Genomic DNA, 26,455 nt, shown 5'->3' with positions numbered 1-26,455 from the left:
CTAATTCCTAAATCAGTGTAAACATCAAAGCAGTGCCTGGAACGGGGCAAACGATCCAGCTCAGCTCTGCTCTGGAAAAACAACCCAGATCCCGATGTGGAGCTTTACCAGAAGGCTGGAGATCAGCCCTGGGTTTTAAAGCCAGATCTTTGTGGCAGAGAAACTTAATTTCACTCTTCAGGTTACTGATTATTCTTCTTTGACTTTCTGAGTAGTTGCCCCTGGTATTGAGACCAACAAGTGTCAGGCCCTTTGCTTTCTCCAGCTGCATTTCAGGGCAATTCCCAAATTTGGGTGACAGGAATTATTTATTCATTGTTGAGTGGTGAAAAATCCTGAGATTTCAGCTCAGAATCAAAGGAAGCTCAAACACTTGGAGGTTTGGGAAGCGCTTTGCAGCTCTGACCTGGCTTTTACCCACCCCACATCTCCAGAATATCCTGAGCTGGAAGGGACCCACAAGGATCCCCAAAGTCCAGCTCCTGGCCCTGCACAGAACAGCCCCACAAATCCTGCAGGGAATATTTTCCCTGAGCTTCTAAACCACCTCTCATTCCTTCAGTCCCCTCCTGTGGCATCCTAAAAAAAATGATGATGAAGACTTAAAAGCAGTTGTGGGTTGTTTTTTCTCCCCCAAATGTTTGAATAGCTCCCCATGCCTCTCTGCAAACCTCTTCCCTCTGGCTGTTGTCTTTTCTTGTTGGAAGTCTTAATTTTGCTAATTAATTAAACAGCCCCTGTGTTTGTGTAAGTTCATGAGGTTTGTGGTCACTGATGCAACAACCTCTGAGGGTAAAGTATAAACCCCCAAATCTTTGGGTGCCTTTGGTTTTGAGCCTCATGGAAAGCACTGTTTTTCTGCTTGATTTATCATCGTTCTCCTCTTTTCCATTTTTCTGTGTTTTCATTCTCTAGTTTGATATTTGTCTCTCCCCTTTCCTTTCTGAGGCTTCTCCCCTCTCTGGCTGTGAGGGGGGAAACACAAAAGCTTTGGATTTTCTCCTAGCAGGAAAGGCAGCTCCCACCTGGGCTGACCCAGCCCTGAGCTGCTCAGGCTCTGCCAGGGGCTCAGGGCTTAAAAACGAAGTGTTGCTGCTATTTAACAACACCACAAAAGATCCACAAGTGCCATCAGCTCGGGAGTTTTGCTGCTCTGAGATCTCCAGCTCCCCACTCGTGAGGGTACCCAGAGCTTGGGTTTCTTTAGGGGTTTTTTTCCTCCTTCCCTTCCCAGAGTAGCTGAGCTCTTGATGTCGGTTCAGGAATCTTCGCTCTGCTGGAGAGATGCAGGTCTGGAAGCTGTCAAGGAGCCTCTTTTATGAGCACTTGAAAGTGAAAAAAAATACAAAGAAATGGGTGCTTGAAGAGTAGAGGGGACTAATGAAGCTTTTTTATCTTGGCAATTTGTGTGTACACAGAGTGGGGGCAAGGGGAATCCTACGGAGTGTAGCAAACCCATGTAGGGCAAGGGAGTTAATAGGATGGAAATGAAATCAATATCCAGGGCTTAATTAAGAAGCTGTTTTTATTCCCAGCCCAGGAAAAAGCCCCCCCCAAGATCAGAGGTGCCAAACACTTGCTGGAGTGCAGCCTCACATGGGCTGCGTCCTGCAGGCCCCTGACAGCCCAAGGGGCTTGGAAAAGGTTATTTTTGGCTGTTCCTTCAGGAAACAGCAAGAGGAGAAGGCAATGGGGAGAAATGAGGATGCAGCCCAATGGTCCTCCAGCTACGGCTTCAAACTGGAAAAGAGTAAATTTAGTTGGATATTGGGAAGGAATTGTTCCCTGGGAGGGTGGGCAGGCCCTGGCACAGGGTGCCCAGAGCAGCTGGGGCTGCCCCTGGATCCCTGGCAGTGCCCAAGGCCAGGCTGGACATTGGGGCTTGGAGCAGCCTGGGACAGTGGGAGGTGTCCCTGCCATGGCAGGGGTGGGATGAGATGAATTTTAAGGTCCCTTCAACCCAAACCACTCTGATTCTGTGATCCTATGATATTTGGGGTTAGTCACAAACCCCAAACACCTTCTGAGCAGGGAGAGGACTTGTAGGGCCGCAAGGCGGGATGAGGAGGGAACAGCACTTGGGAAGTATTGAGCTCCTTTGCTTTCATGCCACTCGCAGAGGGAGCCTGATGTGTTTATTTCTCAGTGAAGGGAGAAATGCAGTTGTTCCCAAGAACTAATCCTTCCATAAACCATCTGAAATAGGAACAGTACAGACCCACTAAAGAGAAATATTCTAAACAGAGAGTTGGGCTGCTCAGATGTTGGGTGTTAGCGGCTGTTTCAGGACTGGAGCAAGCAACCAATTTGATTAAAACACCGATGTGTTGTTGTTGTGGTTACATATAAACTGAACAAGGCACTCAGAAGGGTTGGGAGACGAAGGAAATAAGCCCATGCCTGGCAGGGTGAGCACGGGCTGGACCTGGTGTTTGCAGGGGAGGCTGCTGGGGCTGGGAGTATATAGAAGAGCAGAACTGTTCACAAACACCCTGGAGGGCTGTCCCCCATCCCAGCAGGGAGGTGACACCTCAGGGTGGGCAAAATGGTCACGCTCCTGTCCGGTTTCCTCTCCCCAGGCAGTGTAAATCAGTCTCAGTGATGTTTGCTGGTTTATATGGGACTGGTTTCACTGGTGACCGCCCCACTTCGTGCCCTCTGCTGCTGCTGGGATTCAATTCCCGCTGCTCCCAGCTCTCCCTGCTTTAGGGAACCACCTTTCCTGCAGGATGAGCTGCTCCCTGGGTGGTTTTGGACAGAAGAATCAGCCTGTGTGGCTCTGGCTGCCTGTTCCATGCTGCCATCCCTTTCCCTGCCCTGCTTGGGCTGTGTTCTGTGGGGCTCATCCAGGCTGTGTCCCCCCAAACCCCTGCCTGAGGGGCTCCTTGGGAGCAGGGAGTGATGCTGGCAGCTTCGGGAGCACAAGGATGTTCTGTTCCCCTTTGTTCCCACTCAGCTCAGCCCCCAAAACCAAGGGAGGCTTGTCAGGGGTGTCTTGGGGACACTGCCACGACCTCGCTGCCCGTGCAGGAGGTGCCACCAGCCTTGCTCAGACACCCAAGCCCTGCTCCCACAGCAGCTCCCATGGCTCTGAACTCGGTCCTTGTTGCTCTGAAGCATAAAGAACTCACTCCACCCTTACCAAACCCTTCTGGTGATGGACTGACCCCTGCTTCTGGTGGTTTTGGCCTTCATTCCTCACTGGACAGATGACCCACGGGGTGGTGGCAGTGCTGGGAGTTGAGCTGACTCCTCAGCTGCCTGGCACGAATTCTCATTTCCACTCCACCCAAGTGATGGTCCCTCTAATTCTCAGGTTCCGGGAGAGGATGTCAAGTGGATTCTGAAATCCCCTGAAGTTCCTTGGCAGGGAAGCTGTCCCTCCCCTGAAGGCCTGGGAGCTGCAATTACTGTGTGCAACCGGCAGAGATGCCAGGGCTGCAGATCCTGGCTGGACACCTGGATTTCTCCAAGGAACAGCAAACACCATCCCTCGACAGGAACACGGGGAGGGCAGAGGGACAGGCAAAAAAAACCAACCTGAGGAGAGGGCCAGTCCTGGCTGCATCCAAAGGCCCTGGATTAGCTCTCTGGGGGAACATTTCATCTGAGGATCACAGAGGTTTCTTGGGTCTTCAAGAAAACATCAAACACCTGGCGTGAAAGGCAGAGTGAAAGTGCCCCTGCTGGGTGGGCTCCTCCACCCAGCCCACCCTCCCCAGCACCAGCTCTCCCTGGATTTCCGTTTTCTTCCTTCAGGAGAAGTCCAAGGCCTGCAGCAGACTGAGCTGGGGTAACCGCCAAGGAGAGAGAGAGAGAGAGGCTGTGGGGTTTGGAATTTTTTTGGTTGGGATCATAATAGATTATTTTTGTTATTCTAAGACCGTGGGGCATTTCTGTGACCGCAGAAAACCAAGCCATGGCACAGGAGCAATAACATGATAGAAGTTGCTTTGTAATTGAAATAATAATGCAAGCACGGGCTTGAATTGAACCTTTAAAACCACACCTGACCTCCCTTTGGAATCCCACAGGTTTTCGGAATTACTTTAATTTTTGTCTTGTGAAAAAACCGCAGTCAGGTGTGAAAAGTCTTGGAGCTCCAGGACTTGGGTGCCTCTCGCTGAGGTGCTTGTGGGAATCCCACAGGGCTACAAATGCTTCTTGAAACTTTGCCTCGATTTTTACAGATGGAAATGCTTTAGAGACACTGACAGCGTGTTTGTGTTCCAGAAGCTGGCAGTGGGTTTAGTGCTTGTGAAAAGCTGCCAGATCCCTTCAAGGCCCCTCTCTGACCACTGGGCTCCACTTGCTGCCAAAGCTGAGACAAGAAAATGGCCCTCCTGGTCCTACATCTGCTTTGCTTCACTTTATTTATTGTTTTTAACCCCCGTTCTTGCCAGTTCTTGTGCTGTGGAATTGTCAGCTGCGGTTTCTTCCTCTAATTTCCCATTTTCTGGCATTCCTGAGCTTCTCCTGCAGCGCTCCCAGTGAAAAGCTTGCTCAGCTTTGCTGCGTTTGGGCAGTTTTCCCCTCCTTTCTGGGCCAGCCCGTGCAGTTCAGTGACGTTGGAAACATCAACTCTTCAGCCATCTGAAGAAATAAATGTTTGGTTGTGCTCTGTTTGCTGATTAAAATGATTTTCTCAGCAATAGAAGCTCTCAGTGTCTCCTCTGATGTGAGCAGGAACAATTAAGTCCTCTCAGTAATGCAGATAAATAATGCCTTTGGAGAGTCCTGAGTGCACCATAAATCAGCAGCCGTGTTCCTGAGGTGCCACCTCCTCGTGTCCTGGCGCTGAGTGGTGGCAGCAGGCTCTGGTCACCTGCTGGCCCCTAATGCCACCCGTGATGGCACTGCCTGAAGGCTCTGGCGGTGCCACGGTGTCCCCAGGGCCCGCTTGGCACCTGGCAGGGCTTTATGGGATCTGTTTCTGAGGATTTGGGGCTGTCCCTCCTCCAAAGAGCCCCAGCACCGAGAGAAGCGCTGCCAGCCCTACGCCAGTGAAACCTGGCCTGGCCTGGCAGGACCCAGGGCTATGGACACATAAATACACATTTACATTTAAATATATATAGGTTTTTATGTATATCCATGTAAATAGCAACATTTGGGGGTTTTGTCTTTAGTTTTGTTGTTGTTTGAACTTTGGGAGCCCGGACTGAGTACCTGTAAGGGAAGAGAGAAGTGCCTAACAAAGAGATTATCTGGGGAAAACCGGGGGAAATACGGGAAAGGAGCAACTTTTGCACCTACTACCCAGCAGGACATGGCTGCGGATTCTGAACTTACTCTGTGTTTATTCCTTGAATCTTAACTCATTTGCTGTCTGCTCGAGGTTGCTCTCAGAAGACTTTCTGGGTCAGAGGAGGTGATGGCGCCTCTGTTTTAAAGCATCAGGAGCTCCTAACGGGGTCCATCGTGTTAGGAGGGAAGCGTCTCATCCCTGATTGCTGCTGGCTGTGTGTGCCTGATTCTCTGGGCATGGTGAAGGCTTGGGTGGTTCCAGGCATGGCCAGAGGTGGGGGTTTAGAGATAAGGGAAAAATTTCCGCTGGGAGCTTGGTGTACAGATTTGGGTGGAGATGTCCAGGTGTCCCCTCTGCCCAGCTGCTCCCTAAATTTGGGCTCCTCTCAAGACTTAAAGGCACCAAGTTTCCGCTAGAAATTTTTGGGGTGGAATGGGCAGAAAGGGAGCGAATATCTCCATAAACAGCCGAAGGAGCCGCGTGTGGCCGTGCAGGGGGTGGAGGAGCTGCCACACGGCGCTGGCAGCGCCTCCATCCAGCGCCATTCCCGAGGCTCCCTCCTGCTCCTGATGCAGCCAGGACAGGGCTGGCGGCAGAGACGCTCCCGGTGCCCCGAAGAGCCGCTGTCCCCCGGCTGGGGGGACACCTTCCCGGGCGATTTCCCTTGCAAATAATTAGGCTTTCAAAGACTAAGACCGAAAGCTGTCTAATTGAGGCCGCCCTGCTGAGTGCCGGGTGAGCGCGCCGGTGACAGTCGGGGTGACAGCCGGGGGAAGCCGCCCCCAGCCCCTGCCCCACTGCCCCGCGTGGGGTGAGCGGAGCTTCAGTTCTGCCCGTGCCGGAGCAGAGGGCGCTGGAGCCCCAGAAAACTCCCGAGGATGCGGCGAGCGGCTCCAGACCCACCCGATCCCGCCGCTCCTGCCGCTGCCAGGGTTGAGGAGCGGATTCTGCGGGATGCAGGCGCTCCTTGAGGTTGGACAGGGATGGGAAGTGCTCCCATCTGGGTGCTCCCTGTCCCGCGGGGTGCCCGTCTCGGCAGCCTGGGGCCGGGCAGGGGACAGGCGGCGGCGGCGCATGGAGGTGGTGATTTTCCTCCGAGGCATTTTCCCATCCTCTCCCGGCAGCTCCGCGCACTCCGAGGAGCCCAGACCTTCGCTGGGTTTGTGTCCCTCGGCCATCAGCTCAGGGCAGCGTGTGCTACTGGCCCTCCACGGCATCTCCTGAGGTTCCAGGCTCTTTTCCTTGACATCCTGAAAGGGAAAAGCACCTGAACATGATGGTGGTCACCTGCTTACGTATTTGGAATCGACACTAATTAGCACCTTCTTAGCCCCTCCCTGCTGGCTCTCTAACCCATAGAAGATCCTCACATTGTTTATTCATCACTTTAATGCGGTAATCTTGGTTCACTGACAGTTTTCCCCTTGTTCCGGCACGCTGGGAGTTGATTTTCAGGCTTTACCAGGTTTCTGTTTGGCTGCGCTCTGCTTCCCCCCGATATCTTGGTAAGACAATAGGAAATGGTCTCAAGTTGCTCCAGGGGAAGTTTAGATTGGATATTAGGGAAAATTGCTTCTCTCGAATGGTGTCAAGCACTGGAACAGGCTGCCCGGGGCGGTGGTGAAGTCACCGTCCCCGGAGGGATTTAAAAGTCCTGTGGATGCGGCACCTGGGGACATGGTGGCCTTGGCAGTGCTGGGTGAACGCTTGGACTCGGTGACTTTAGAGGCATTTTCCAACCTGAAAATTCCGTGATTCTGTTTCCAGAGGAGCTCTGACCCCTTCGCACTCTCCCGCTTGCAGCGAGTGAAAGCGCGGCTCCCGCCTGAGCTGCCCCGGTTCCGTGGCACTGCCCGGGGAGGAGCTCCTCAGTTGTCCCCCAAGACCTCCGGGCGGTCTCTGGGCATCGACCCCGGGGCTGCAGCTGCCGAAGAGAGCCTGGGAGGCTGCGGGGCTGTGGGAAGGGGGAAGAGCAGCCCCGGTAGCTCACAAAGGTGGGGCAGGTCCCTCCTTCCCCGCTGCAGCCAGCGCGTCCCCGGGGCTGCCCTCTGTCCCTGTCCGGGCGTGACACCGCTCCCGGGCAGCGAGCTGAGCTCACCCTGAGGGGTTTTGCGGACTTGTGATCCCAATTTTCTCCCATCAGCCAGAGAGAGCAGCTCCCCTTCCCCCCTTTCGCTTCCCGTCTGTGCAGTGGGGATCAGCTTAAGGGATTAACTCCTCCTGTTCCTCAGCCTCTCCTCCCTGCGCCGGGTGAGCCAACGGAGAGAGTGATAGAGACTGTGTGACCACAAGAGATTAATTAAACAGTAAGCCCTAATTACCGAGGCTAGGGCTGACCGACTTACTGTGTCTGTAAAACAGCTGAATACTTAATTTAGACCGGAATGTGGACATAACTTCCACCATTAGCTGAATAAACAAGGAGCACCCGAGCTAAACGGATCGGCTGCCTGGCGGATGCGGGGCCGCAAGCGGAGCTGTCTCCTGGGCAGCCTCGGGTGCCCTCTGCCTCCTTCTGCGAGGCCGCGGATTTTGGGGCTGGGAGCTGCTTTCTGAAGCACCAACCGGCCCCAGGCCTGGGGGATTCCCAGCCTGTCAGTGTTATTCAGCTTTCAGGCTGCTTCTCCAAGTCGTTGTGATTTGCATTCCACTGCAGGTTTGGAAAAAAACAAATGGGGGAGAGGCTGAAAGGCGTAAAAGCAAACCCCAACCCCAGCTCCCATGTAAGGCAGTGGAAGTAGGGCAGCCAGCTCCTGCTCCTGCCTCTCAATATCTTCCTTAATAACAATAACAGATCCTAGGAAGTGAAACTCAATCTGTGGCTGCAGAGCTTTTTGTTGTGTTTCTCCCTTTCCGTGGGCATTAACCTTTCAGATTTAGGAGGCTGGGCAGTGGGCATTGCTGCTTCTTTTTTTTTTTTTTTTAATTCCTATTATCCGTGCTTGCTGCAAGGCTCCTGATCCAGTCCTAGGCAGAGTGACAGCCATTCCCCCATTAACTGCAGCTCACTGAGCACCTCACCAGACCTTGAATTGGTGGCTTAGGTGGGCTGGAGGTGCTGAGCTGGTTTGAAGCCTCACTCTGCAGAGGAGGAGGGAACATCCCAGGATCATGGAGATAACAACTGAAACGGTGAAGACACTAGCAAAGGGATCCTGATGCCTGTTTTGAGATGGAGGAAATGGTGATGTAAAGGCTGGAGGTGTGGCTGTGTGCCTGGGGGGTGTTGGAAGTGCTCCTGACAAAGCCTTGGGGACCCCCAGGTACCCCGGCTCTGGTTTCAGCCCTTGGCCAGCGAACCTCAGCCCTGTAAGAGCACAAACAGCAGCACATTGGCCACAATAACTCCTGCACCTGCAGGGCTTGGGGAAGGGGAGAGTTACCCCTGCCCTGCCTGTGTTCCTGTGTATGTGACATGAGTGAAGGTATCTGCAACCTCACCTGGGAAAAGCTAATTAAATACCCAATTTTTAAGGCAACTTTCCCACATTTTTGCGGGCAGGATGCATTTTGGTTTGTGCCACATTGAGCTGAAGACCCCATATGGGAAACTGATCCTTCTTTTCACATGGCACTAAACCCTATTCCTTTTCCTAGTTAAAAAGGCCAAAACCAACTTGAAAATGGGAATATTTGGGATGGATTCGAAGACATTCCCGGGAGCATTACCCTGTGCTGATTTCCTGCAGAGGTGGTGCTGTGTGAGGTGGGTGCCACCAGCCTGGCTTGAGCTGCCCCGGCATTTCCAAAGGATGAAGGATGAAGTGACTGCAGCTGCAGCAGGTTTGGTGCTGTCATTGCTCCAGGTTGTTCTCTGCTCCATGGTGATGCCCTCAGGGAGCTGGGCTTGCCCAGCCAGCTTTTTCCAGCTGTTCCAGAGCAAAGGCTTATTTCTAGTACAAGAAAATACCACAGAAGTTCTCTGCTCCCCCTCCATGCCCTCCCTCAGGCGTGTGGCATAAGCAAGACCCTGATTACTGATGTTGCAAACACATTTTTGCCACATTTTTGCAGCTGTTGGGTGCAGACCCCCCCCCCCCCCCCAAGCAGCTGCAGGGATCTGTTTTCTCCCTTAATTCCACAGCAACAGCCATCCTCTAAGTGAGGAAGGAGAAGGCTTTGCAGTGTGGTGCTCTCCTTGTGAAATATTTGGCTTGGTCCCCAAGTTCTTCAAAACTGTGGATGGCTTTGGGAATCTGGGCTCTCCTGCACTTTGTCTTTGGGCATTTCATCCCAAGGCGTGGCAGCTGAGAACACGGAGCTGTGTCCCTGGGTGTTCGTTTCTCTTCTATGCCTGAATAGTTTCTCTTGCCCATCATTGAGAAGAAGAAAAGCTCTCGGTCTTTAATCAATCTGTATCCAATAATAACGCTGAAAATAACCCAGGCAAGGTGTGACTCCTGCTGCAGCGGGATTTGACACCTGATGCACTGGGAGATTTGAAGAATGTCCAGCAAACTCCTGTGGGGGACAAGCACAGAGGGCTGGGCTTGTGTCTTCAGCTGGAATTAACCTTTGGGCAAGTGACTGGTGAAATTCCCAAATTTCTCTGGCTTTTTTTGCCCATCTGGCTCCAGATCTGGATCTGGTGCTCCATCAGTTCTTATGATGCTTCTCCCTCCTGGATTTCCAGAGTGAAGCTCACGCAGAGCTGAGCCTGTACACGACTCGAGTTCAGAGAAAGTAATATTTGAAAAGCTGTTTTGACATTGAGATGCTGAGATCTGAGCTCCAGGCAAACGTTCAGAAGAGCCTGAGGAGAGGAGAGACCTGAATCTTAAGGAGGATTAGATGTCTAATCATTTACCACAGACAGGGATGTGCTGTAAGACAGGCAAAGACTCCCCAAATCTCCCTCTCCTGGTGATCAAGTCCTCAGTTAAACTGAGGCCCAAACAATGGAAGAGAAGGTGTGAAGTTGTCTTTCCCTGCTTGGCAGGTCTGGGAGACCAGTGGGGGAGAAATGATCTTAGAAATGCTGAGGGAAATAAAAATATGAAGCCTGTTATACTTTTAAGTCCCTTTTATCTCTCATCCTCTCAGAGTTAGTTCCCTGCCACAGGCACTGTCTGTGTGCAAATGTTCCTTTCCCACAGAGCAAACCCTGCTCTGGTGGTGCTGGAGCTCAGGAGGGAGCTCTGAGCACCACAGAGGTTTCTTGTCCCTCTTCATCCCACGGGCAGCTTTGCTTTCTCGTGTCCTGTGATTTCCTGGTTATTTGCTGTGCGTTTTCCTGCATGGTGTGGTGCAGACTTTGGCCCTGCTTGTTGATGCATTTTCTGAGCTGGAAACCTCATTTTTGAGCTACCTGGGACTGAGCTCAGCTTGCTCCTGCCACATCCAGCAGCTGGGTTTTGAGTCGTGATCCACCTACAAAGGAACCAAGTTCAAGAGGAACAGAACGAGCTCACCAGCTCCTGGTCCCCTGGGGCTCACTTGGGGTGGGAAGGTGACGTGGGGAAGGTGCTGAGCAGGGACTCCCAGCTCCTGCTTTCCCTCCCTGCCCTGCTGGGGGCTCTGAGCACTAATCCATTCCCCTTTCCTCAATTCTGGCCATTTCAACCGAATCTTTAAACACCACCCTTGGTCTGTCGTGGCCTGGGAGAGCTGTGTGGTGCTGTGGGATCGGGATGGCTCCAGCCTGGGAGGTCTGTGCAGCCCCTCGTGCAGAGGTGGAATTGCTGTGCCAGCCCGGGGGCTTTGCCAGCAGCGTCTCCCCTACAAGGGGTGAGCTCAGGGTCTCTCTTGCTCCACGTTTGTGCAGCAGCTGAGGGGAATTGGCCCTGGGGGTTTAGGACACTGAACAATGCCATGATCAGGACTTTCATAGGAGGAGCTGTACCTTCAAAAGGCCTCTTTTGCCTTTGCTCACTCTCTTATTCTTGATAAAAAGTATCAGAGCATCTTCCTTGTGGCTTTTGCTCAAAGCCATTCTACATCCTCTGGCAGACCTGAGCACCAGCTTTAACAATTTCCTCTGCCTGCATGGCAGCAGGGCTTTCCTCCAGCACAGCTGGTGCAAAATGAGAGCAAGGAGAACAGAAATCCCTGGCCAGGAATACCTTGGGAAGCTGCTTTTCTTGGCCTGAAGCTCTGGACCTTCCTGTGGGCTGGAAGGAGATGTACAGCCTGTGTTGTTTGTTTCTTTTTAAAGGAAATGTGGTCCTGGGAGCTGCTCTGCTGGGCAATGCCCTGGACCCAGAGCCTCGAGATGGGATGGAAGAGGCTCCTCTGTTCCTCAGTCAGGAATTCTGAGTAAATAACAGCCTTCCTGCAGTTCCTCAGCTCACCTGGACACAAGTGGGCTCTGCCCTTCCCTCTGAGCCACTCCAGGTGTAGGGCAGGATCCAGGGAAGTCACAGCATGGTGGGAGCCCTTTAAAGGCTGAAATCTCCTTTCGTGCTGCTCGTTTTGCAAATGTCCCCGCTCTGTCCTGCTCAGGGGTTGTGTCCCTGAATTTTAGCCACTGTCCCTCACACTGGAAGTGTGTGATGCTGCCTCTGGAGCACAGCAAGCTGGAAATCCACCTTGTGATTTAACCAGAAACCCCTCCAGAGGTGGATCCAGACTGTCCCAGCAGCTCCAGGGAGCTGCCCTGCCAGGGCAAACAAACAGTGCCACGGGTGCCTGCCATGATCCAAGCGTCCCAGTCATCCGGCAGGAAAACTCCTGCAATTCCGGGCCATTTCCTCTGCCCCAACTGCACCTTGCCAGATGGAAGTGCTGCTCCATTAAGCCCAGTCATCTGCCTCAGGCTTGGGATGCAGGTGAAAGTCCAGGGAAACGCTTGGTTGCCTGGCAAAGCTGCTCGGGGAGGAGGAAGGCTCCTCGCTGAGCAGTGCTGGAGAGCAGAGTGATTCACTCACCTCTGTCTTCGGGGCTTGCGAGGAGGAGTCACTCATGACCGAGTCCTTTTTTAGAATTTTCCATGGAATGCTCTTTGCCCTCCCATAATGGGAGATTATGGATGTCTGACCTGTTTTGGTGCTCTAAATTTTTTGCTTTCTCTTAACTCCCCTGCTTTTCTCCTAATCTTGAAAAGCCCAACTAAACCCTGACGCTTCCCCTCTCAAAGCCGAATAATTAATCCTCGCAATCGCGATCTCCTTCTCTTCTTTAAGGCTTTCAGTGCTTAAGGTTTGCGTGATCTTCCTTAGGGTGTGAAAGAGAAAACAATCCAGGGAAAAAGCCCTGAGCATGCAGATTGAGGAAAGGGCAAACTGGTTGAACAGAGCATCCTCATGATACACTCACATCATTTTCTCGCTGTCACGAACACCCCCACCGCCCTGGCTGCTGATTTCACTGCAGTGCTGTGGTGGGGAGTTTGTTCTGGGAGAGGCAGAGTGGTTTGGTGGCTGTAGGAAGAGGGAAGGGGACGTGGAGGTCAGGATTTTCCCTGATTCTCAATAAGACCTGATGCAGAACCCAACATTTTTTTATTTTTCACCTTTTCAGAGATGTTGTGTCATCCATCCATCCCCCTGGTCTCGTAAAGCACAGGGGGATGAAGATTTGTGGAAACCAATGTATTTTTTTCTCCAGATGCTGATTTCCGTCTGAAGAGGTGAGGGATTATTGAAAAGGGCGTTTTCTCTTCTAGTGGTCACTAAGAAGAAGTCAGGTTTTCCTCTGAAAAAGGGTGTAGGAGATGTAGCAGCCAGAAGCAGAAAAGTGAAAAATTAAACCACTAAATAAGTAAGTTTAATAAGAATGGGATGACTAAATAAATCAGCTGGAGGAAACTTGGCTTTCAGCTGAAAGATAAATCCATCATAGAATGAAATGCAGTGAGGATAAAAATGTTTTTTAGGGAAAATTTTAAAGGAAGAAGAACTCCCTGCACCCTCCCTCTCCATCCACGAAATAAGGGAACTTTCCCATTCGTGTGGATCAGCTCAGCAGTGCTCAGGGGTGAAGACTCCTAGGAGGAAACACTCGTTCGAATCCCTGCCCGAGGTCTGTTTGGGTGGAACAGGGCTGCTGAACCACTCCAGCATCTGTCTCCGGGCAAAGTTTTTCCCCAAGACTCCAGCACTCAGCTTAATCTGCAAGTCCCAAACCTGGGGTGGGGAAAACGATCTTTATTGCATCGCCAGCAAGGGCAGGGGAAGGCAACCTCCAGACCGGAGCTGCTTCTCGCTGCCCCGGTCCCCCAGGGCTCGCAGAGCCCTGTCCATGTCCGGGGCTGGTGGTTCCTGCTGCGTGCGACCCTGGAGGCAGCAGGATGTGATTCACCTCCTTCCCTCGCTGTTCGCCGTGCGTTGGAGCCGCTCCCGGCTCCCCTCGGCTGCCGGTGCTGCCTCCGGGAGCGGCTCCTGGCTGTGCTGCAGTGTGCGAGCCCTTCAGACACCCAGCCCCCGGCGCAAGGAGCCGGTTTCTTCCGGAGAGTCACCCTTTGCGTCTTGCCAGGCCTTATTTGTGTCACTTGTGGCTGCTGCCAGCGCTCTGCCTGGCTCCTGAAGCCAGCAGATGTTATTGCTCCAGGCTTGCCTGGTCGGTGGGTTGGTTTTGCACGGAGACAGCTTGGATGACTAAGGCAAAAACCACATCAGCGGCAGAGTCCAGGCTTTCCTTGCTGTGGAGGAAGTGAAAATGTCCCCCTGTTGACAGCCCTGACTTCTTCGGAGGGTCCCTTGTCAAAGTTAATAGTTTCTATCCCAAATTTAGCCTAAATGCAAAAGCATTTCCTCGCCAGCTACCGCAGTGACTGTTGCCGTGCGGCGCTCCAGGAACAAGGAGGAGTTATCTCCCTGACTTGTGCTGGAGGGAAGCAACAGAGGGTGCTGGAATAAACAGGATTAAAGGATTTCATCCATAAATACGGGATTAAAGGTATCCAGCGCTCTGCAGGAGTAATTCAAACCAAGGAGAAACAAAGTAAGTTGTGCAGAAGGGCGCAGCTCTGCTCGCGGCCAGCCCGTGCCGCACATCCCCGCACCGACCCAGCCCCGGGAGCGCCGCGGGGGCCGCATCTCTCGCCCCGCACCCCTCCGCGCCCGGCCCCGAGCCCCCGGGGGCTGCCAGCTGAGCCCCCCCCTCGCCCCGCACCCCATTTCCCACTGTGACCCCCCCCACCCTCGCGGCCGCGGGGTTCTGATGGCACAGCGGGGTGACCGGAGCTGCGCTGCCCAGCGCTGCCCGCGCCGCGGCTCGGGGCACCCGTGGGTGCACATCTGGGCAGCGCACATCTGGGCAGCGCACATCTGGGCAGCGCACATCTGGGCAGCGGCGCGCAGGCGCGGGGGCTGCCTCGCCCGTGCCCCCCACCCATCCAAGCGGCGGCATCTCCGCCCGGGGCTCTGCGCGCCCGCGGAGCGCTGCGCAGGGGCGGGGGGGCATCGAGCCCTCCTTCCCCGGGGAGTGGCCGCGGCTCCGCCGTATTTACCGGGGTGGGCGGCGGCGGCCGGGCCGGGCCGGCTCCATCCTCCCTCCTCCCTCCCCGCCCGCCCCCCGGTGCCGGTGACTGGAGCGGGCGGAGCCGCGGCGGCCGATTGGCTCCGGGCATCACATGCGGCGGGGCCGGGCCGTGCCGGAGCCGTGCCGGGCTGGGTTGGGCACGGCGGAGCGCTCCCGCGGCGGGCACGGCAGCAGCGCAGCCCCTTCCCAGCCCAGCGCCCCGTCGCCGAAGGGACCGCGGCCACCGCGGCCACCCGCCGCCGCCCCGGCCATGAGGTCGGGCCGGAGAGACGCCACCTGTGCGGGGAGGTGAGCGGAGCTCCGGCGCCTTCCTCCTACCCCCGGGCAGCCACAGCGGCGGGGAAAAGCAGGGGGTGGAGGAAGGAAAAGGGATATTTTTTTGTTTTATAATATATCGATCTATTTTTGCCGCGATCCATCCCGATCCCGCAACTGAAGCCCCCGGAGGGAGAAGTGCTGCGCGCTGTGATGCGTCTTCCTCTCGCCTCGGCTGCCAGTTTGGATTGTAGCGCCCGGCTCCGTGCACTGCGAGGATGGCTCGGTTTGGGGATGATCTGCCAACCCGCTATGGAGGTGGAGGGCCGGCCGGGGCTGGAAGAGGGAGCAGCCGGCAAGGTGGCCCCCAAGCCGGCCAGAGGATGTATAAACAGTCGATGGCTCAGAGAGCCAGGACTATGGCTCTCTACAACCCCATCCCTGTCAAACAGAACTGCTTCACAGTCAACAGATCCCTCTTCATCTTCAGTGAAGATAATGTTATACGGAAATACGCCAAGCGAATAACAGAGTGGCCATATCCTTTGGGGGAGGCTGTGTGGGCACGGAGGGGAAGGTGGGGAGGGGAGAGGGAGGCTGAGGGGCAGAGACCCCTCTAGGCAGCGCAGGGCGAGTGTCTGGTGCTGCTGCAGACGGTGTGATCGGGCTGTGAGATGGGTGTGTGTGCCGGGGAGCCGTGTGCCCGACATGATGCACGGCCGTGGCAGTGGGAATATGGGAATCAGGGAATCGCTTCCGTGAGAGCACCGAGGGTGCTTTTGGTGTGCTTGATGCCAGGGGTGTGTGTAAGACGTGTCAGGGTGTCTTTAGGGGTGAGATGTACAGGTGCACGGACTGACATTTCCTACAATTCAAGTCAGGTTCTGTGAGATTCGTGCCCATGAATCCTGATTTTTATTTCCATCTTGGAGCCTTGCTACTCCTCTGTCTTCCTGTGAATGGTAGAAGGAACGTGGGATAAAAATGGTGACACCTTGGCACTGAAGCTGCATTGGTAGTAGGGGACATTGACAGCCCAGGTAAATCCCCGGAATGCAATCATTGCAGCTCGGTTTTAGCACATCCCCTCCTGAATCCATTCGAATCAACGTGAATCACGACACTCTGATTAGGTGCGTAGCCTGAGCTTAGGCTGCACGAAAAGAAAAATTAAAATTAGCAAAACCTTGTGGCAGAAGGAGGCAGTAAGTGGGGAGAGGGATCATCTGCTGTATGGTGAAAGAGGCAGATACTTTCTGTCTGAGACCCAGCTCCCAGGCCAGGCGAGCTGCAGTGAGAAGGGGGCTTTGCTCGGAATGATGGTTGTAAGCTGTGGGCAGAGGGGAGCAGGCTGAGGCTCCCAGGGAGCGGATTTTGTGTGTGTGTGTGTGTGTGTGTGTGTGTACAGGAGTGCTTTACACTGGGGGTCTCGAGGGAGCCGCTTGTTTTCTTTTCATTTCATATCACACCCCTGCTAATCCTCAGCTAACAGCAGCAGGGCCTCCTTCCAGCCTCCTAGCAACACTTTCAGTTGCCACAGAGGCCAGCTCCTGTTTAGACTTGCCCAGTTTTCACTTCCTGAGGGGCTAACAGGAAAAATACACCAGTGGAGTCAATGCACTTCCCTTCTCTTTGAGCACACACACACATACACACACGTATTGCTCTTTCTGTCCATATTATACAATCCCAGCGACCGCTGCATTTCCTCATCCATTTCTCCTTCCCTGCATTTAAGTGTGGATAAACAAGCCCCCAAACCCCCGGTGACGGGCAGAGCATCGCCTGGACTGTGCGGGTCTTTCCCTCTCCTGCCTCTTGGGCGATTCGGCTGCACCTTTCCGGGGGATGTGGGGAGGGGACCCCCGGCGCTGCGGAGCCGGCGGGACCGGCGGAGCCACCGGCCCTTCCCCGAGCCGGAGCGGCGGGGCCGGCGGGCGGGCGGGGCCGGGCGCTGTCCGCCGTGCGGGGCCGGGCTGTCCGCGGTGCTGCGCTGAGCTGATCGCGGTGCTGGGCTGAGCTGATCGCGGTGCTGGGCTGAGCCTATCGTGGTGTTGAGCTGAGCTGACCACGGTGCTGAGCCGAGCTGACCGCGGTGCTGAAGCCGGGCTGACCGCGGTGCTGGTCTGAGCTTATCACGGTGTTGAGCTGAGCTGACCACGGTGCTGAAGCCGGGCTGACCGTAGTGCTGAGCTGAGCTGACCGCGGTGTTGAGCTGCGCTGACCACAGTTCTGAAGCCAGGCTGACCACAGTGCTGAGTTGAGCTCATTGTGGTGCTGAGCCGGGCTGATGGTGGTGCTGAGCCAAGCTGACCACGGTGCTGAGCTGAGCTCCCCGCGATGTTGAACCAACCTCTCCACGGTGCTGAACCGAGCTCTTTGTGGTGCTGAACTGAGCCCTCCAGGGTGTTGTATCTGCGGCGCAGCTCAGCGCTGTCCCTGCTGCTGAGCCGAGCTCTCCGCGGTGCTGAGAGGAGCTCCCCGTGGTGTTGAGCTGAGCTCCCTGCGGTGCTGAGTCCATCTCTCTGTGGTACTGAGTCCATCTCTCCGTGGTGCTGGGTCCATCTCTCCACGGTGCTGGGTCCATCTCTTCATGGTGCTCAGTCCATCACTCCGTGGTGCTGGGTCCATCTCTCCACGCTGCTTGGGTCCATCTCTCCGTGGTGCTGGGTCCATCTCTCCACGCTGCTTGGGTCCATCTCTCCGTGGTGCTGGGTCCATCTCTCCATGGTGCTTGGGTCCATCTCTCCACGGTGCTGGGTCCATCTCTCCATGGTGCTCAGTCCACCACTCCGTGGTGCTGGGTCCACCTCTCCGTGGTGCTGGGTCCATCTCTTCATGGTGCTCAGTCCATCTCTCCATGGTGCTTGGGTCCATCTCTCCACGGTGCTGGGTCCATCTCTTCATGGTGCTCAGTCCATCACTCCGTGGTGCTGGGTCCATCTCTCTGCGGTGCTGGGTCCATCTCTTCATGGTGCTCAGTCCATCACTCCGTGGTGCTGGGTCCATCTCTCTGCGGTGCTGGGTCCATCACTCCGTGGTGCTGGGTCCATCTCTCCGTGGAGCTGAGCAGAACCATCGCCCGCCTGCGGCCCTGCTGCTGCCCGTGGCGTGGCTCTGCCCTGGGAGAGCTGGGGCTTGGCACAGCTCAGGGTGGGAGACGCTGGCAAAAGGCAAGGGGGGACCTGGTGCTGGGTTTGGATTCTTTCCCCTTCCCACTTCCCTCCTGCAACCCAAAAAGGTGCTGAGGGTTTTATTTTCGCTGGGAAGTGGACATTGCAATCGAGCAGTAATTGATGTTTTAGACCTGTGTAGATACTCTAAATCAAACTTTTCGTGCCCATCACTTATTTGCACCACGTGCTGAAGTTAAATGTTTCGGGAGAAAAATTCAGCAGACGGTGTTCGGCTGTATAATCTATTTGGAAGCAGTTTAGCTTATCAATCTCATTGAAAATCAATAATGACTAGTAGTTTTTTATTTCCTTTGGACCTTTTGCTTTCTTGCTCCCAAATTCTTTGAGCAGCTCAGACTGTGTGTGAGTCTCTAACTCTCTCAAAGAAGAGAGGAGCCAATTGCCTGCTTTTCTTCCAAACACACCCCGGAAACAACCAAGGAAGTCAAGGAGTCCAAATGTCTTAAAAAAATATGAGAAATCTTAGAATGCTCAGTTAATGCAACTCTGTGGGGAGAAACAGGATTTGGATGTGGTTTTCCTTGTGTGGTCCAGTGTCTTCTTTAACTTGTGGTCCCCACTCCATTTGAATACATGATTTTAGCTACAATCATAGCCAATTGTATCGTGCTGGCTCTGGAACAACATTTGCCGGATGGAGACAAGACACCGATGTCAGAGAGATTGGTGAGTTGCATTCATTTATTTCCAGCTATTTTTTGTTCCTGGCCTAATACAGAAAGCAGTCGGCCACGGGGTGTTGGGAGTGTTTGGATCTATTTTAAAGATCCACGCGTAAACAAACAGGCATTGATCTGACAGTCGGGAAATATCTGTCACAGCAAGGATAACTGTCCCCTCCCGATCCCATCTGCACAAGAATGCTTCATCACTCCAGCCAGCCCTGCCCAGCTGCAGGAGGGAGCTGGAGCTTGTGTTATCATCAGAAGGGCTTCAAACTTAGGTTGTCTCTAAACCAGGACAGCAAGGGGCTGATGAATGCTTAGAACTATCTCTGGAATCAAATGAATTTCTGTGTCATTTCCATTTTCCCAGGGAGTGGTAGAACAGAGTAACCTTTTAGGATTCGTGTGTCTCTTCCTGCCACAGCACAGATCCTTCAAAGCAAGCTTTGGGTTCAGATGATCAGACTTCCTTTCCAAAAAAAAAAAAAACCCGACAATGGAACCGGCTTACAGAGAAAAATAATTCACCCGCAGGCTTTATGGTAATGAGCCCAATTACCTTATTTCAAAAGAAAATAGAAGAATAGCTTCAAAACAATTCTCCCATTTATCATCACTGTAGGAAAACTGTGTAATTCTTGGTTTGATTTTTCTCCTGCTTTTAATGATCTGGGATGTCTTGCATGCCTAAATGCATTAATCCTGGTGCATGTTGAAAGGCTGGAAAAATATGGATCCATATGTGTTTTCCATGTAGATACTATATTATGCAAACAAAGATAACATTAGGCTTGCTGCCAGAAATGAGAGCCTCTGAGTATTGGTTGCTGCAGTTCCTAAGGATGGTCCATGCCAGTGGGCAGCTCTCAAAATCTCATTCTTCAGAAGCAGGAAGAAGTGTGTTGGTGAGAAATCTGGAGAGCCAGGGTCTGAATTTGATGCTGGTTTGGAAATGGATCTGCTCTTGCTGGGGGGCTTGCTTCCTCTCCCTGCTGGAATTATTTTTAATGAAGAAGATACGAGGATAAAATGAATAAATGATTGTATGTAGATCTTTCTGCCATTAAGCCTGGCTTTGTGTGCTTTGGGGTTGGGTGGCAAGGCCAGCCTGGGGGTGTGAGAAAAGCACAGGTTTAGAGCCAGGACTGAGCTGGGAAAGTGCTTTCTGTGGTTTTAAACATATGGATTAGTGAGGGGAAAAGTAGTTTTGGGGATGTTCTGGCTTGGCAATCCTTTGGTTCATGTTGGCTTTATGTTCCTCTATATCCTTTGATTTATAAGGGCATCCTAGAGGTGTTTTCTTGTCCTTTTCCCCATTGTAATAATTCCATTTTACAGCACACACACCTTCAGATCCTGCCTGAAACATTCCAAAGGGGGGTACTGGCATTGTCACCGAACAGTGCGAGAGAGCTGTGGGAGTTGAATGCACAATCTCTGCCCTGTTGGCTCTGCCTTGGTGTGGAGGGAAGAATTAACCCCAAATTTTTGTCCCAAGCACCGTTGTGTTTGCTCCAGGTATTCTGAAGCCATTTTAACCACAGCACATTCCTACCTCTGAAACATAAAGGGATTTTTCATAGAGCAGCACTGCGAATCTTTACAAGTCATGAAATACTTTTTATTTTCGACATAAGCTGGAAAGATAAGCACTGTGAGCAGGAAAAACTGTCTTCTAGTTTTCAAAGTGAAACCTCTTTCGAATTCTCCTGTTAGGTCTATAAACTGAAAGTTGTTTCATTGCAAATGTTACAAATCCGCATTGACCACAGTGGGGGAACATTCCCGTACATTTCCCATACATTTGCAGGCTTGCTGAGCCAAATTCTAAGTCCGTGCAGAACAGCAGGTGCTTTATTGCTGTCTTTAGCAGGAATGGAATTGGTCATTTTTTGGATAATGGTTAATGTATACAGCTTTTCTTCTCCTGGGTTCACTAAAATCTCCAAATTGGAGATCATCATTGAAGAGTTAATCAGATATTAAAGATACGAGGTGCACATCACAAGCCTTTTGTGGCTGGGAGATGTAGGCAGAGTTGTGGAAGGAAAACTGAAGTTGCCTTTTGTCTTTTAATCAAAATTTTCCTCTTTTTATCTTCCCAAGAGCCAGGATATGATCCTGCAGTGCAATCTCACTGGGATGTTTTCTGTGCTCCTGTTATTATCAGACAGGGTTAACCGAGCACATGTCTCAGTACATGAAATATTCCAAGATTTTGAGTGGCTGAGTTAGGAGAATTCTCTCTCTGCCCATTTTCTGCATGCACAGAAAAGCATTACTTGGCTCTGGGCTGGAAATTCTGGTCAAAACAAAAGCACCAGTCTGGTGATCAGAGCATTTAGTGGTGAACCAGAGGATTGGCTCAGGTCCTTGATCATCCAACAAGAGGAATAAACCCATTTTCCCACCAGCAGCAGACTGACCCAACCCCGAGGCTCTTTCCTGCTCCGAGCTGGAAGTCTCACATGCTCTGGATGCTGGGAATGTTTCCCTCACATCAGGAACTGTCCAGTGGAACAGGTTTGCCCCTGTCCATCTCCACCCAGTGGGCTGTGGAGTCAGCCTCCCTCTATCCCAATAAATATTGCATTGTTTGTACACACTGGAGTGATGCCAGCTGCGAAGATGCTGAGGGAGCTGTTCTGAGCAGCCCAGAGCCTGGTGGGGAGAGCTCCAAATGTGGGAATGTGAACTTCCCGTCGCAGCCCCGAATGGCCTTGCAGGTGCCTTGCTCTCGAGGCTGTCCAGACGGAGACCTCCTTCTCTCCCTGACTCCTTCCTGATTGCTCAGTTTTCCATGAGAAGCTTCAGGAGACTTCTCCCAGAAGGACAGCGATGATTTCAGCACTCGCAGGGTGGGAAATCCCTTTTCTGCCCCTGTTTGAAGGCACCAGAGGGGCTGTGGGGTGTTCGCTGCAGGCCCGGGGTGTTTGGCTTCCCCGGGTGTTTTGGATGTGAGGACAGAACATAACTTTTCCCAGATTTTCAGCATGACAGCTCCGGCAATTTCCTAATGGATTTAATGCTTTCTCCCATCCACAGGCACTTAGAGCAGCAATATGTCAGCTGCTCATATTAACCTTTGCATGAACAAAGCCTTTCACACCCAAACCTCTCCAGGCTGTCACATCTGAAGGCCAAGGAAAGACATTAGGACGTGAAGTAGGAATGGTAATGACTTTCCAGCCTCAGAAGTTGTTTCTGATCAGAAACATATTGATTAAATGTGTGTTTGGCCCAGTCTCAAGCTCTGCTGTGTCCACAGCAAACAACTTGCTGGCACAGCTCTGGCTGCTGCCCAGATTCTCTGCCCTCCTTCCAAGCAGGCACGCGGATCCTCATTATCACCTGCTCTGCCCCTCTTGAACCCGAGCAGGGGCACAGACTTTGGTCTGAAGGGGCTGCAGGGTGTCCTAGCAGGGACTCTGAGCTGAGGCAGGGCCATTTCAGTGCTGCACAGGAATTCACCCACGTCCTTCCCTCCTTCCATCACACACAGTCAGGCAAATCCTTTTTTCCAGCAGAAGGACCTCTCCCCATTGGGGCATAAATTTTATTTTTCATCTCATCGTTACTGCCCTGATTCTTGGGCTGAGTCAGTGTAAATTTAGGCAGGCTTTAGAAAAGACCCTCTTTCTTTCACCTCTTATTTCCCCAGCTACTCGCTGCCAACCCTACAGATGAGAGTTTTTCTTTGTAACAAATACCCAAATCCATCTGTGAGCCTTCCTGCTTCCCTAGAAGCTGACAAAAACTCCTTTGACCCACTTCCTGAGAGCTCTGTGTAGCCCTAGCTTTGGGAAGAGCACATCCCATCAAACCCTGGAGTACCTGGAGCCTGGCTCTTTAAAGCTGGGAGCTGTAATCACCAGGCACCTGACCTAGATTGAGCAGAGACTGGAGTAGATACCAGGCTTCAAGGAAGTGAGGGAGTAATGTGGAGGAGTGGATGTGGGTAAAGGTAGCTTTTTTTGTGTGTGTTAGAAGAGCTATTTTTAGAGGTATGTGAGTAGTTGTGGGATGGGAATTTGGGATGGGATGGGATGGGCTGGGAGGCCTTTGTGTGCAGGGATTATGTGGAGCTGTTGAACCAGGAGCTGTTGGGGGGTTGAGGAACAGGCGGACCGGGCTGTCAGAGGGCTCCTGTGTCCATGAGGGAAGGCAGAGGAGCAGCAAGGTAATTCCTGGAATCACACAGGATGATTTCTGACCCCTTCTCTCCTATTCCCTCTTTTCTGTACTGGGCTGGAGCACTGGGATGCCTCCAGCTCTTGCTGTGGAGCAGCTGCTGGAAGAGCATTGTAGGATTTCTGCTGAAGGTCATAAAAGGTCTGATGGTCCTTGCTGCTGTTTCTCTGTGGGTAAACAGCCCTGAGATGGGCAGCTGGAGGTCTGGCAGTGCTGGCTCCTCTGAGCATCCTCTGAGCAGCATCAGTGAGGGACAGAGGGCTTGGAGGTGCTTCTGCTTGTGGAAACCCCTCCTTGTCTGGAGGGAAAGCCAGTTTTGGGTGTGGGTTTCATTTTCTCCTCTCCATTTCAGCCAGAGGCCCCTGTTCTGTTTTGCTCTCTGGCCAGCAGTGAGTGTATCTGGAGGTGACTGTCATCTCACCATGGGACGTGGGAGGTAGAGCTGCTGGGGCTGTGAGGTCAGAAAGGTGGAAGGAAATAGAGGTAACACGGGGTGAAAGATGGAAGGTGTGGAAGAGCTCTTCCCACTGAGGTGTGTGGGGATATGGGGACCAAAACTTGAATTCAGCCACTGATGGAAAAGCCTCTCCAGAGGTTGTATTTTCCAGCAGCTTGGAGGCATCCTCAGTGACTGGAGCTCTCTGGTGGCCTTGCTGAGCTGGGTTTAACCAGCCAAGCCTCCCTGGCAGGGCTGTGCTGTCATGTTACAGATCCCGGTGTGGGTCAGGCTGGAAGGGACCACAGGGGCCCCTCTGGTGCCACCTCCCTGCTCCAGCAGGGCCATCCCAGAGCCCAGGGCACAGCAGTGTGTTCAGATGGTTCTGGAATATCTCCAGTCAGGGAGACTCCACCCCTCTCTGGGCTCTGTTCAGGCCTCAGGCACTGCCCAGGGCAGCAGTTCTGCCTCCTGTGCAGGGGAATTGCTGGGATCAGTCCCTGCCCGTGGCTCTGGTGCCACTGCCGGGCCCCGGAGCAGAGCCTGATCCATGCTCTGTCCCCTCCCTGCAGCCAGGGACACCCAGGGCTGAGGGCCCCTCTCAGCTGTGTCACCTCTCAAGGCTGACCAGGCCCAACTTTCAGGGGTGAAAACCTTAATTTCTGGAGCAAGTGCTGTCCTGAAGTGCGGGTCTGTGCCAGAGCTGAGCGGGAGTTGCCGTGCTTGTGTCAAACCTGCTTCTTCCTTGGTTCTGGGGCCACAAGCCTCAACATCCCTGCTCTTTTTCCATCAGAGAACAAACAATCCCCTTTTGTCCTTGGGAGAATTGCAAAATAGAAACAACTGTGCCTCGAACAGCAGCTCAGCTCTTTGGTTCTGGTGGCCAGAAATGCCAAAGCCACTGGAAAAAGGATTTCAAATCTCTCAATGTGGAAGTTTGCTTCTTTTTGGGTACAGCTGCTTTACTTCCACTGAGTTCAGCTGAAAACCAGGATTTAGGGCACATTTGGAATTGGTTACTGGTGCCAAAGCTGATGAGCACGTTCTTGAAATTGATGCCCATTGCTTTTACCTCTTGCTTTGTTCCCGTTTCTTGCCCAAATCTTCCTTCCAATTGTGGATGCTTCCATTTGGCTCCGAGTTTGTGGTGAAACTCCTGTCAATAAGAGTGTAGTCCCCTGAGATCTGCTGCAGAGATGGAATAAAGGCCTTAGTAAAACTGTGGAGACTGAGCTTGATTTTCTCTGTAGTGAGCTAGGACACGAATCTGCCATCCCAAGGGATGTGTTAGTCTGCACCATGGACCTGAGACACAAATCTTGCTGCTCCTGCTGTTCATGGGAGGGACTGGGGATTTCTCCCTGCACCAGATCCCCAGTGAAAGGAAAACAAATGAGGCTGCAGCTGTGAAAATTGATAAAATGGAGGAGAAAGAGCGAAGAAAGAACTGATGGAATAAATGATAAATAAATAATTTCCTGTCAGTGTTGTCAGGCTTGCTGTGCTAGCTGTTGCTGCCCAAGACACCCTCTTGTTTCATGCTCCTGGATGAATTGTGGAGCACCTTCTGTGCCAATAACTCCAGGAATCTGTGATCTCTAATTTAAATATACCCTTGGAGCAAAATTTCCGCATCAAAATTCCCTCCAGAACATTCCGTCAAGGTGGAAAGTGCGGGGTGAAACCATCAGGATGAAGGCCAATGGAATTGCCAATTTGAAAAGAAAATTAATTTCAGAGAAATGATAATGAAATTCCTCTCTGAGCTGAGTTCCAGTAAACTTAAACCTTCTAATTTCAGCTCTGTTCAAAGAGTGGAAAAGGCGTGAAGCTGGTGCCTGTAGCTGTTTAGAGGGCTGGTCATCAGAGCAGGAGCATGGATCTCTCCTTGACTCCTTTAATTTTCTTTCTTTTCCAGGACGACACTGAGCCGTACTTTATTGGAATATTTTGTTTTGAAGCTGGTATCAAAATCATCGCTCTGGGCTTTGTTTTCCACAAAGGCTCTTACCTGCGGAATGGCTGGAACGTGATGGATTTTGTCGTGGTCCTCACAGGGTAAGCGACCTCCCCTCACCCTGAGCTTAACGGGGGCTCTCGCTCTGCTTTGTGGTGTTCGTTTGCTCTGGGTTGGGCTGGGATTGACTGGAGTGAAACGGCACTGAACCCCTGCATTTCTGGCTGGAGTAAATCTAAAGAATGGCTCTTGTGCTGAATGAATCACTTGCCAAGCGTTTGAACCAACTCAAAAGTGGTTTTGAGGATATTTCTTTGTAGATATTCCAGTGCGTATCTGATCCCGACACTTCCTGACATTTCCGTGACTTTGCAGCTTCTAATTGCCACTGGCACTTGAACCTGATTTAAATCAATTTCTTTTCTGACGTTACAGGATGACTTTAAAAGTCAACCTGGAGTGTGCTAACAAATTAAATGCATCCCGTTTTTAGGCTGTTACAACTCTGAAATTGGCCAGGTTTCTGCAGGAATGAATTTATTCCCCTGTAACATAACTTTTCTCAAAAGAACTCGAAGATGTTTGAAAAGAATTCAAAATGTCTTATTAAGGATGGAGGTGAAAAGGTTGCGTGTGCGTTTTGTACCCTGGTTTGAGATGATATCACTGATTTCTCTCTTGAAAATGCTGATGATATTTTACATTATGCATTGCAGCAGTTTCTGCCTATTTATATAAAGAGAGGTGGATAATGAAAACATAAACATGAACACTTCTAGTTGACAAATTGGCCTTTAAAGCTTCAGAGGAAACGATCCAAAGGTCTGCGTGAGGTCCTGAGCTTGCAGCCTTCATCTTGGAAGGATTTCAGTTCATTTTCCCCCAGAAACTGCAGCCTGGCTCCTGGTATTGATATGCTTCCCAAATCTATCCTTTCACACACCTTCCCTGCCTGGTGAACGTGGATATTCCCTGCTCCTGGTGGTGGTGTGGAGCAGGGAAATACTTGCATACATATACAAATGTATTCATTAGCTACATGATCACTGTAATTCCATTTGCATTCAGGGCACCCTGTGATACAGC

General features: G+C 52.4%; 1 protein-coding gene across 2 annotated transcripts in view; it reads left to right on the top strand.

The window, feature by feature from the left end:
- Positions 1–15,201: 15,201 nt before the first annotated feature.
- CACNA1B (calcium voltage-gated channel subunit alpha1 B) overlaps positions 15,202–26,455 on the top strand; it is a gene marked incomplete at both ends in the record, with an annotated part of 261,208 nt that continues 249,954 nt past the window's right edge. For both annotated transcript variants that reach the window (XM_082295118.1, XM_082295117.1), the window contains 3 exons: positions 15,202–15,482; positions 18,681–18,786; positions 25,331–25,470. In XM_082295118.1, the coding sequence (XP_082151244.1) occupies positions 15,202–15,482; positions 18,681–18,786; positions 25,331–25,470 (527 nt within the window). The remainder of the gene's footprint in view (positions 15,483–18,680; positions 18,787–25,330; positions 25,471–26,455) is intronic.

Source organism: Coloeus monedula (assembly GCF_965178545.1).
Source record: "Coloeus monedula genome assembly, chromosome: 21".
Taxonomy (NCBI): domain Eukaryota; kingdom Metazoa; phylum Chordata; class Aves; order Passeriformes; family Corvidae; genus Coloeus; species Coloeus monedula.
This window is presented reverse-complemented; position numbering and strand designations above follow the sequence as displayed.